Source organism: Acomys minous (assembly GCF_964271855.1).
Source record: "Acomys minous genome assembly, chromosome: 10".
In the NCBI taxonomy this organism is placed as follows: Eukaryota; Metazoa; Chordata; class Mammalia; order Rodentia; family Muridae; genus Acomys; species Acomys minous.
The window spans coordinates 44506577-44519343 of record NC_140491.1 but is presented as its reverse complement, the minus strand read 5'-3'; the positions used below and the strand labels follow the sequence as shown (position 1 = coordinate 44519343).

At 43.8% G+C, this 12767-nt stretch overlaps 1 protein-coding gene across 1 annotated transcript in view; it reads left to right on the top strand.

The window, feature by feature from the left end:
- ABCA13 (ATP binding cassette subfamily A member 13) overlaps positions 1–12767 on the top strand; it is a 418312-nt gene that overhangs the window by 36229 nt on the left and 369316 nt on the right. The window contains exon 3 of the mRNA XM_084798070.1: positions 2598–2721. Coding sequence (XP_084654196.1) covers positions 2598–2721 — 124 coding nt within the window. The remainder of the gene's footprint in view (positions 1–2597; positions 2722–12767) is intronic.

The following is a 12767-nucleotide window of genomic DNA, read 5'->3' as shown; positions in this document are numbered from 1 at the left end:
CGTCAGTGTCTAATTTTCAGGACCCTGTTTGGGCACCACCTTCTATATCCTGCATGGCTTCAGGGACTGACCTAATAGGAACAGCAAAGAAATAAAGAAAGAACAAACACCGGGGCACATGAACACAGAAAATATGGGTTTTAGTGTGCGGGACTCTTGGGTGGAACAGCCACTAGCCTCCACAGAAGCTCAGCATGTTATTATATACAACTGGACAGGGGAGGCAAGGTCATTGCACATAGCACCCTACTTTGGGTAAAAGTGTCAGAACTAATTTCTTTTTTAATTTCAAGATTGAATTTTAATTCTTATTGTTTTTTAATAAAATAATTTAGTCAGATTATAACCCAATTGTTATCCCCTCACTTGTATCTTCCTCTTCCTGTTCCCCCTCCCTCACTCTTTCACTCTGTTCCCCTCCACTAGACCTATGACAGAAGGGGACTTCCTCCCTCACCATATGATCACAGCCTATCGGGTCTCTTCCAGATAGCCTGTTTCTCCTTCCTCTGAGTGCCACAGGGCCTCCCCACCAAGGGGAAATGGTCAAATAGGGGGCACTAGAGTTCATGTCAGAAGTAGTCCCCACTCTCCCCACGATGTTAGAGAATGAGCTATCCATTGGCTACATCTAAATTGGGGCGGTCTATGTTTACTGCATGCATTGTCCTTGGTTGGTACAGACCCCTATATATAGATATGCCAGCCTTGATGATCTTCTTATGGAGCACCTGGACCCTCAGGGTGCTTCTGTCTCCCCATTCTTCCATACCATTCTCACCTGGAGTCCAATAGTAAGTCCCAACATCTGTCCTGATCCCCCACTGAGTGAAGACTCTCAGAGGACATCCATGTTGGCTACTGTCCAATTATAAGTGAGTATATACCATGTGAGTCTTTCTGGGTCTGGGTTAACTCACTCAGGATGGTCATTTTTAGTTCCATCCATTTGCCTGGAAATTTCAGTATTTCCCTGTTTTTAATAGCTGGGTAGTATTCCATAGTGTAAATGTACCACAGTTTCTTTATCCGTTCTTCAAATGAGGGACATCTAGGTTATTTCCAGATTCTGGCTATTATGAATAAGACTGCGATGAACATGGTTGAGCAAATGTCCTTAATGTATGGTGGACTTTCTTTTGGGTATATGCAATGGGAGTGCAATGGAGGAGTATTTGCCTTTTTCCACATCCTCACTAGTATATGCTGTCATGTGAGTTTTTGATCTTCGCTATTTGATTCATGACATCAGTTAGTGTCATTATTTCTTGGTTTAGCTTCTGTTTCATTGACCTATCCTTTGGTGAAAGTGGGGTGTTGAAATCTCCCACTGTTAGTATGTAGGGATCAATGTGTGGTTTAAACTTTATGTTTCTTTTACAAATGTGGATGCCCTTGTATTTGGGGCATAGATGTTCAGAATAATGATGTCATCTTTGTTGAATTTTCCTTTGATGAGTATGAAGTGTCCCTCCTCATCTCTTTTGATTAATTTTGGTTGAAAGTTTATTTCATTAGATATTAGAATGGCCACTCCATCCTGATTCTTATGTCTGTTTGCTTGGAAGACCTTTTTCCAGCCTTTTACTATGAGGTAAGGGCTATCTTTGCAGCTGATATGTGTTTCTTGAATGCAGCAGGACATTGTGTGTGTGTGTGTGTGTGTGTGTGTGTGTGTGTGTGTGTGTGTGTGTGAACAGCATGATAGCCTGCGGTGTTTGGCTGGGCTTGGGGCATGTGCCCACCCAGGCCCTGGGGCCTTGGTTCAGTCAGCCAGACAGAGAGCGTGGGTACTACCCTAGCATGTGCAAGCATGAGCACTTGTGCTAGTCTGAGGTGTTTGGCTGGGACTTGGAGGATGCCTCCACAGATGCCTGACCCTTCCATACCTGGGCCCTGGGTCCCTCCATGGCCAGGTGGGGTGATCCGAGGTCAGATCTATCTTAGCTCCACACTCTGGGCTCCCTCCTGGGCCAGCAGACACTGATGCTTGTGATCTGTAGCCCACAGCTCAGAGGGAGAGAGAGACGGAGGGGGGGGGGGAGACAGAGAGAGAGAGACGAGAGAGAGGGAGGGAGACAGAGAGAGAGAGAGAGAGAGAGAGAGAGAGAGAGAGAGAGAGAGAGAGAGAAGGTACATCCCACTAGCTTGCATTGGGCTGGGCTTTGGTGAGCTTGCCTGTTCCCTTCAGACCCTGTGCTTTTTGTGGACTGGCGGAGTGGTCTGAGGTCACATCCACCCATTCTCCTGGATTCTGCCCTGGGCCAGCAGTTCCAGATACTGGTGCTTCACCGACCACAGTTCAGTCCCAGACACAGAGTTCGAGATATAGAACACAGATGCAGCTCGCTGGCGGGTGTGCAGCCAGTGTCTGAGGACTGGGCATCAGTCCTTGTGGACCAGTTGGAGGGCCCGAGGCAACACCCACCTGTGCTCTGCACTGTGTGGACCCCTCTTACCGTGGCCTCTCTGGGTCTTGTGGTCTGTAGCTCCCAGCCAGGTACCTAGACTCTGTGCTGCTGCTCAGACACTGTGCGTGCTCGGTGCCGCCATCTTTGATCTCCCAGAACTAATTTCTTTCTTGTGTTTATGTCCAGGTTACTTGCAAGCCAGAGACCTGCCCAGCCGGGGTGTTCTCCCTTTTGTTCAAGGACTTCTTTGTAACACTGGCTCAAGTTGCAGAAACACCAGCTTTGAGAGTTCCATGAGTCATCATTTTCGGTATGAGAAATACAATCATTTCAGAATTCCTAAAAAGGTTTTGTATGCTGTTCTTTCTCCCCAAAGCCCCTGACTCCTACAATCTCATGTGCTCTTTATGCATGCTTAGTAATCTAGGCTGTGTCAGAGACAGTAAAAGACTAGATGTCAGAGTTAAATACATTTTGTTGCTCAGATTCACATAACAATCGCTCTTACCGATATCCACTGTGTTTTGAGAGACATAGCATGTTAAATGTTGATGAGAAAATTCTATCTGCACTTAATACTTTCCTGTAGTTAAACTCTGATTTCAAAATTACTTGCTTAGTCAGTTTTTTATTTGGCAGTAGTTGGAAAATGAATGATTTGCAGGCTATGTGCTAGGGGTTCTTCCTGTGCTATAAGTTGACCGAGCTCTTGTGCCAAGTCATGATCAGGTAAAAGAGCAGCCAGTCATCACTTTTCTCTCTGCGCTAACCCTCCTCAGATGCTTGATGGCTTTACTACCTTCTCAGAGTCTTACAGAGCTGAGGTGGGCCAAGAGAGCCCCCCATGGCCTTATTCGGTATTGCTAACTAAGAGCCAAAGCAGGATTTGGTTCAAGTGACAAGATTCAGAAATTAAGGAGTTTAACTTGGACAATCCAAAATTATCTTAGAACTTTTCTGAGGTGGAATAAAGAGTTGGAAGGAAGTGACTCGCTGATAACCATGTTTTGAGTTTAGCAGGTTGCACAGTGTGCAGTTGAGTTTGTGCACAGTGAACATTAAAGCTGAAGATGTTTATCTTTCAACCTTAGATTTTTAAAAATTTTACATGTACGTTTTGCCTGAATGTATGTATATACACTTTGCTTGTGCCTGGTGCCAACGGAAGTAGGAAGAGGGGTACCCTGGATCCCCTGGAACTGAAATTCTGGGTGGTTGTGGCCTACCATGTAGGTCCTGGGAACCAAACCCAAATCTTCTGCAAGAGCAGCAAGTGCTCTTAACTGTGGAGCCCGCACGCCATCCCCATCTTCCCACTTAAAACAGATGCTTTTAGAGAATTTTAGACACAATGGCTAAAATAATTATAAGTGGTGCTGTTCATGTTACAAAATGTCCTGAACTGGATAGCTTTGCTGAAACACATAAAGATTTTTTCACAGTTTGGGCTACTGGAAAGTCCAGTACTGAAGTATCAGTGTTTGGTAAAGACATAGGGTTTACATAAAATGTCTTCAAATTATATCATCAAATGGTGGAAAGTCCAGTGGGTGTGTCTGGAGCCTAATTTACAAAAGCACTAATCCTGGTTACCAAGTCTTCTCCCTCGTGACCAGTTGTCCTCCCCACCTCCTAATATTATTTTAGGGGCTGAGTATCGACATGAAGTTATAGGGCAAAGATGCAAATATTGGGACCTTGGCAGGTGCCCGCTCTTCTGAGATAGGTGTATAAAAATACAGGAGACTCTTTTGAAGTCATATAAATAAGGGTCCTGAAATGCTCCTTGATCTCATTCCTCTCTTACGCATATGCAAAATAAAAGAACGAAGATCCAAGATTCCCAGGGAACACTGGAGATGGAGAGTTACTGTCACCCTTATTTCAGGTCTCCTATGGTGTCTTACTCAGAATAGAAAGTCAAGATAGTGTGGAGGTGGAAAGAATACATTTTTTGTAGCCAAAAAAGTTATATGGATTGGTGTTAGTACCTTTTGATTTGGTAGTTCAGTGGAAAACTTACATTGTCTGTGGCCAGGGCTTCTCACCCACCTATCTCAATTATGATGAATACTAGGGGCAAATGGCAGAACATGTGACACAGTACAGGACACAGAATCAAGCACTAGGCCAGTGAGAGTGTAATAAGTTCTTAGTAGAATGGATGTACCTGTTATCAATTTTAAAATATTTAAAATTTCAATATTCTCTCTCTCTCTCTCTCTCTCTCTCTCTCTCTCTCTCTCTCTCTCTCTCTCTCTGTGTGTGTTTGCATATCATGGTGACTACTTCAATATTAAGGGCAAATCTAGGGCAGTTGATTTTCTTTCTACTATGTGGGTACCAAGGATTGAACTCAGGTCATCAGGCCTTGAAGCAAATGCCTTCACCGTCTGAGCTATCTCACCAGATCTTGTTTTGTTTATTCTGAGATAAAGTCTTGGAATGTAGCCCAGACTGGCCTCTGGATCATGATAGCCCTGCCTCACAGAGAATGCTCAGACTACAGGCTAGGCATAAATATTTTGTTATATTTTGTTTCACTCTTTAATTAGCTTACAAGGTAACAGGTTTTCTTATGGCATGTTCATGCATGATTACTTTTGATTAACCTTCTTCCATCTTCTAGTATCTTCTGTCTCCCCATCCCCACTTACACTTTCTCACCACCCACTATTCCCCTTTCAACTGTATGAGGATTTTATTATCCTCCCACCTTTCTCCCTTGAGGCCTCTTCCCTACCTCTGTAAGACCCTTTCTAGTTTCTTGGCATATCTCCACATCCAGTCCCACATAAACACACATATATTAAAAATAGAAACATAGAAAGGAGAAGATATGATGTTTGCCTTTGAAAGCTTGAGTTACCACATTATATATGTTTTCCAGATCAATGTATTTTTCTATAAATTGCATAATTTAATTTTTCGTTATGATGAGTCAAATCCTACCCTGTATATGTCTTGAATTTTCTTTATCCATTCAGCTGTTTATAGACATCTAGGTTTATTTCATTTTCTTGATATGTTGAGTAGTAGACACAGTGTAGTGTTTTATAAACATAGACAGCTGGGCAGTGGTGGTGCATGCCTTTAATCCCAGCACCTGGGAGGCTGAGGCAGGCAGATCTCTGAGAATTCGAGGCTAGCCTGAACTACAAAGTTAGTCCAAGACAGCCAAGGCTATTCAGAGAAACTCTGTCTCAAAAATCCAAAAAAAAAAAAAAAAAAAAAAAAGTTCTATAAATCAGCTCATTTTTAAGCCGGGCCTTTAATCCCAGCACTTGGGAGGCAGAGGCAGGCAGGTCTTTGTGAGTTCAAGGCCAGCCTGGTCTACAAAACAGGTCCAGGACCCTACCAATAATTGAGAGAGAATTCTCTTTCCTTCACACCCGCCAGCCTTTGCTGTTTTTTCTTGTATGTTAATTATTCTGATTTTGTGACAAGGAATCTCAAATTACATTTTATTAGCATTTTCTAATGGCTAAGGGTGTTGGAAATTTTGAAAAAAAATCGACTGTTTCTTTCTTGTTTTAAGAACTATCATGGTGGCTCATGCCTTTAATCTCAGCAGTGGGGGGGGGGGGGAGGGCAGAGGCAGGCAGATTGCTGTGAGTTCGAGGCCAGCCTGGTTGGTCTACAAAGTGAGCCCAGGACAGCCAAGGCTACACAGTGAGCAGGGGCTGTCTCTGACTCTGTTGCCTGCCTTTGGGACCCTTTCCCGCCACTGGGTTGCCTTGTCTAGCCTTCATGGAACAGCAAATGCCTGGTCTTACAGCAACTTGATATGCCATGACTGTTTGATGTTCACCCAGGCTGGCCCTTTTCTGAAAAGAAACAGAAGAGTAGATGGATGGGCAGGTGGGGCGGGAAGGGGGGAACTGAGAGGAGAGGAAGGAGGGGAAACTGGTCTGGATGTAAAACAAACAAACAAACAAACAAACAAACAAACAAGCAACCCACTGTTCAGTTCGTAAGCTCACCCTTTGGTGCTCTGCTTTCTTAGCTCTTTGCGTATTTTTAGATATTAATCCTCAGGTGATAAGTGGCAAAGATTTTATCCTGTTCTATGCACTGCCTCTTCAGTCAGTTGACAGTTTCGTTTGGTATAACAGCAGCCATTTAATTCCATTTGCTAATTGTTCATTTTAAGTCCTGAGCAACTCTGATCTTACTCAGGAAGTCTACACACACACACACTCACTCACACACACACACACACACACACACATACACCCAGACACACACACACACACACAAACACGTGCGCGCACATGGGCCCATCTTGAAATGCTTTTCCTAGTTTTGCCCATACTAGTCTCAGAGCTCTAAGTATTAAGTTCAAATCTTTTGTTTATTTAGAGACATGGTTTCTCTGTGTAGCTCTGGCTGTCCTGGAACTCACTCTGTAGCTCTGGCTGTCCTGGAACTCACTGTGTAGATTAGGCTGGCCTCGAACTCACAAAGAACCACCTGTTAGAATTTGTGTGTGTGTGCGCATGTGCATGTGCATGCTCAGGATGAGACATAAGGATCTAATTTCAGTCTTCTACAAGTAACATCCAATTTTCCTGCACCATTTGTTAAAGGGGATGTCTTTTCTCCAATGAGTATTTTTGGCAGCTTTGTCGAAACCCAGGTCCCTATGTTAGGATCTTCTGTTCTATTGATCTAAGGGCCTGTTTTCATCCCCGTACCGTGCTGTTTTTATACTACAGCTGTGTGATGGAACTTGAAGTAAAGTGTGGCGCTTTATGTCTTGTTTGTTTTATTATTATTATTATTTTGCTTAGGATAGCTATGGCTATCTGAGGGCTTTTGTGCTTCCAAATAAATTTTAAGATTTTTAAAAAAAACTTCTGTGATGAATAACATTAAAATTTTCTTGGGGATAATATTGAATCTACAAATTGTTTTTGGTAGGATAGCCATTTTCAAAATATCTACTCCATAAGTGTGATTCTTCCACTTTCTAGTACCTTCTTAAACTTCTTCTAAGAGTGTTGTAGTTTAAATTGTAGAAGTCTTTTACTTCCTTGGTTAGAGTTATTGCAGGGTATTTTTTAAGGCTTCTGCAATGCCATTGCTTACCTTATTTTCTTCTCAGTGTGTTTGTCATTGTTATATAGAAATGTTACTAATTTTAGTATGTTAATTTTATAGTCTGCCATTTTGCTACATGTGTTTATCAGCATTTGGCATAGAGTATTTTTGAGAATTGTATTATTTGCAAATAAGGATACTTTGCCTTCTTCCTTTCCTATGTGTGTTCCTTTGCTTTGCTGTCTTGTCTTACTGCTCTAACCAAGACTTACAGTACTACATTGAGTAAGAGTGGAGAAAATGGACACACATCTTTCTAAGTCCCGATTTTAGAGGAAATGCTTTCACTTGTTCCTCATTTAGGACAATGTGGGAGATATTCTCTCTCTCTCTCTCTCTCTCTCTCTCTCTCTCTCTCTCTCTCTCTATCTTTTCTTTATTTTACTGAAGCATGTTCCTGACTTTTTAAAAAATAATTAATTCATTTATTCACTTTACATCCCAATCATAGCCCCCTCCCTCCTCTCCTTCTGGCCCCACCCTCCCTCCCTCTTCCCCATATCTCCTTTTCTCTACCCACCCCCCCATCCCAGCACATGCAGTCACATTAGAACTGAGCACATCCTTTACCACAGTGGCCTGGGGAGGGAGCCCTGCCAGGGGGAAGCGATTGGAAAGCATGCAAAAAAGTCCTAGTCAGATCTTGCATGCTTTTCTTTCTTTCTATTTAATTTTTTAAATTTTAATTTATTTACTTTACATCCCAATTGTAGCCTCCTCCCAGTCTCACCTTCCCTCCTTCATCCCGCTTCCCCCTCCCCAAGTCCTCAGAAACAGAGAACCATCTTTCCCTATCATCTGGCCCTAGCTGATCGAGGTTCATCTGGACTGCTGAATCAACTTCCTTCTGTTCACAGTTTCTTCAGAACTTCTGTCATGAAAAGGTGGCAAATTATATCAAAGGCCTTTTCTCTATTAAGATCTTGTGATTTCTGAGTATATGTGATGGGTCCTAGTTACTGCTTTACATGTATTGAGCCTGTACTTCTAAAATAAAGCCAACTTGATTATGATTTTTTTGATGTACTCTTGAATTTGGCTTGCAATTATTTTGTTGAAAAATTTTGTATCTATGTATGTCCAGGAAATTGGTCAATAATTTTTATTTTTGTTGTGTTTTTATCTGGCTTTGATTATCAGATAATACTGTCTTACCATGAGACTGACAGTGTTCTTTTCTTTTCTTTTTATTTTTTTATTTTATGAACTAGTTGGAGAAGCATCGGTGTTGGTTTGGTATACCTTTTTCTTTTAACCTGAAGAAATAACTTTATTTTTTTGGTCTGTGTACTCCTTCATTTTCACACTCATATCCTAATTTTCAGAAACTTGGGAATTATAAAGTCAACCTCATATGTGTTTATCTCACACTCTCGAAACCATTGTCAGTTGCAAAAATTTCCAGCATTAGTAGGATTTTAAGAACTGAGACTAAAACGCCTCTAGGTTTGGAGGAGGGCCAACTCAGAGGTGTGGGAAAAGTATGATGAAAACAGAATTAACAGCAAAAGGAGTGAGAAAAGGGCAAACTGCCAGAAAGAAGCAACTCTGAGGGAGAGCCTGGCTTTCAGACCTGCCCTGCCAGTTGTTGCTCATTTGTTTTCAAGTATGAATTCTGAGGTTCAAGGTTAAAAAAAAAAAGCCAAACAATAGCAACAAAACTTCCTTCTGATTTAGTTTACAAATACCTGAAAACATGTGTTCATTTAGAAGCTAGTTGACTATCCCCATGGCTAATTGGCCAGGATCTTCCTAATGGCCTGGGGGAAGCTTACCTTGGGAAAAAAAAACCCTCCAAGTATGCCCTGAGTGCACTACGATTATGAAAATCAGCTTCCTCATTCTTGGCTTTGTACGAAGTTTCCCCTCTGCTCCAATAAGAGGATTTCAGAGCAAAACCACAGTCACTACCAACGGCAGATTAAGGGGATATTCCCACAGAGTGTTTTGTCAGAGAATCCCTCCCAGCTGAAGATAAAGTGAATAAAAGCCAATGTGAAATGTTCTGTGGTACTCATATGCCCTTCCTGCTGCTAATCATCTTTAAGAGGTTAAGGGGCGGCTTGGAGTCAGTCCTGCCGGCATGTTCTTTGCGCTGTTCTGCATAATGTTCCTTGCCCTCCACCTAGTCTAGACTTTTGCTCCCAATTTCTGCTGAGAAAACTGCTTCTACTAAGAAGAAAAGTTATCGGCTGGAGAGATGACTCAGTGGCTAAGAGCATCTACTGCCCTTGCAGAGGACCTGAGTTCTGTTCCCAGCTCTTGCATCAGTTGGGAAAGAACCCCATAATTTCACTCCATGGGACCCTGATTCCCTCTTCTGGCCTCTGTAGGCACCTGCAGCCATAGACCCACCCTGCACCCCCTGCTCCATACATGCCATGACCACCACTATGTTTGTTTTTCCCAGTCTACAGTATTTCTAACCTCTCCTGTTTTCTCTGCTGCTGCCTTTCTGTCTTGTTTATCACCTGTTGCTGCCTCACATTTTCACTCTTGTCATTCACATTTTGTCCAGTGTGGCTTTTGAGATGCTCTGACTGACCCAGTTTTTTCCTGGGTAGCTAAATCCTCTTGCTTCATCCAGAGCAGCCTTCCTGGTGGGTGGAGGTGGTAGTGGTGGTGGTGGAGGTGGTGTTGGTGGTTGTGTTGGTGGTGGAGGTGGTGATGGTGGTGGTGGTGGTGGAGGTGGTTGTGTTGGTGGTGGAGGTGGTGATGGTGGTGGTGGTGGTGGAGGTGGTTGTGTTGGTGGTGGAGGTGGTGGTGGAGGTGGTGGTGGTGGTGGAGGTGGTGTTGGTGGTTGTGTTGGTGGTGGAGGTGGTGATGGTGATGGTGGTGGTGGAGGTGGTTGTGTTGGTGGTGGAGGTGGTGGTGGAGGTGGTGGTGGAGGTGGTGTTGGTGGTGGAGGTGGTGGTGGTGGTGGTGGAGGTGGTGGTGGAGGTGGTAGTGGTGGTGGAGGTGGTGTTGGTGGTTGTGTTGGTGGTAGAGGTGGTGGAGGTGGTGGTGGTGGTGGTGGTGGTGGAGGTGGTTGTGTTGGTGGTGGAGGTGGTGGTGGTGGTGGTGGTGGAGGTGGTGGTGGAGGTGGTGGTGGTGGTGGAGGTGGTGGTGGTGGTGGAGGTGGTGGTGGTGGTGGAAGTGGTGGTGGTGGTGGTGGAGGTGGTGGTGGTGGTGGAAGTGGTGGTGGTGGTGGTGGAGGTGGTGGTGGTGGTGGTGGAGGTGGTGGAGGTGGTGGAGGTGGTGGTTGTGTTGGTGGTGGTGGTGGAGGTGGTGGTGGTGGTGGAAGTGGTGGTGGTGGTGGTGGAGGTGGTGGTGGAGGTGGTGGAGGTGGTGGAGGTGGTGGAGGTGGTGGTTGTGTTGGTGGTGGTGGTGGTGGTGGTGGTGGTGGTGGTGGTGGTGTGGCATTGTAACATGACATAAATCCTATCCTCCTCAACTTGCTTATGGTTATGTACTCTACCACAGCAATAGAAACTAAGTCAGAAGTTGGTAACATTGCTGTGATAGTGTGACCATGTTCTGGGGAGAACTGTGAAAAGACTTTGGGCTTAGGAAGCCATTGTGTGTTCAGAGTTTAATGGGCTATTGTGGAAACTAGGAAGATATTTCTGAGAGCAGTGCAGACAATGGAGGCTTGGGCGGTGAAGTTTCAGAGCGAAGCAAAGATTCTACGACGGTCACTTGTGTGTTTTGTCTTAAGAGTCTGTAGTGCCTCGTCAGGTAGAACTGTAGAATTGGAAGATAAAAGAATGACTAAAATGAAACATTTGTTTTTGCCAGGATATTTGAAATCTGGAAAGTGTTTCCTCAGAGTTAGCTCACAGAAGCTCTGTTCCAGAGGCAGTCATGGCTGTACCTCATGCTGGCAGCCAAACTTAGTAAGAGTCACCCAGGTGGTACTGGCTATAAGGCATGAAGGTGTCATGGAGAACAGCTGGGGCCAGAGATGGTGAGAGATGAAGACAGGCCAGTGGTGAAAGTAAAGCCTCAGCAGCAGTGAAAACCCCAGTATTGAAGGGGCCATGGAGAGATCTTAAGGCTTGACAGAGTGTGGCCTGGTCAAAGTCTCCAAAGACAGCACAGGAGAGGCTAAGGATGAAGGCACAGCCCTGCTGCAGTGGAGACCCCCACATTTTGTAGATGCCAGTAGCATGGCACAGCTACCAGGGAAAATAGCTGGTGTAGAATGGAACAAGCCTGAGCCTAGGAGACAAGCTTTGTGTGCTGTGAATGGTTTTCCAAGTCTTTTGAAGGAACCCAGAAGAATTGGAATGAGTCCAAGATGTCTGCTGCTGGGCTTTACACTGCTGGAGTTTAGTTTGGCTTTGATCTGATTGTGACTGTGCCCTGGCTCTTCCCTCTTGGAACAAAAAAAGTATTTACCATATTATGATTTTACTAGAATCCATAATTGAAATACTCTGGAATTTTGGAGAGTCTTAGAAGTTTTGGGGGATGTTGGATGTTTTAGGGAGTTTTGGGTGTTATGAAGAGGCTTTAAACTTTGAGACTTTAAATTTTTAAAATTTAATTTTAATTTTTAATTAATTAAACATTTTTATTTTACATATATGTTTATATTATTACACACATATACAATAAACTACCTATAGCAAGAAGAACAATGATACAATCAGGGATTATATAAATGTTACATTCATAGTGTTTCAGCTATTTGTATTTGATCGCCTTGAAGAAAACATCTTTCCTATCTTGGTGTGTCTAAAATTCTGAATGTAGATCAATCTCCATCACATCTTAAAACATCTACTGAGACCTAAAAGCATCTTAACCCCTAAACAACTAAGCTTCATTGTAAAACTAAGCTATCCAGTCTTCAACTCCATCAGAGACTTGAGAAGGAATAAACTTGATTACCTGAGTATGCTGGGAGTGCAGCACTCTGTAGTAGTAATTGATGTGGTAGGCCCATCCCACTGTTGGCAGTGTCACTCCTGGGCTAGTCATTCTGGGAGCTTTGAGAATGCAGCCTGAGTAAGCCACAAGGAACAAACTATTGAGCAGTGTTCTTCAGTTTCTGCCTCTAGTTTCCTGCCTTGCTTGAGTTCCTACCCAGACTCTCCTCCTCAGATATGGAATGTCACTTGGAAGTGTAATGGAATAAACTCTTTCCTTCCAAACTTGCTTATGGAGCCAGGCATGGTGGCGCACGCCTTCAATCCCAGCACCCAGAAGGCAGAGGCAGGTGGATCTCTGTGAATTTGAGGCCAGCCTGATCTACAAAGTGAGTCGAGG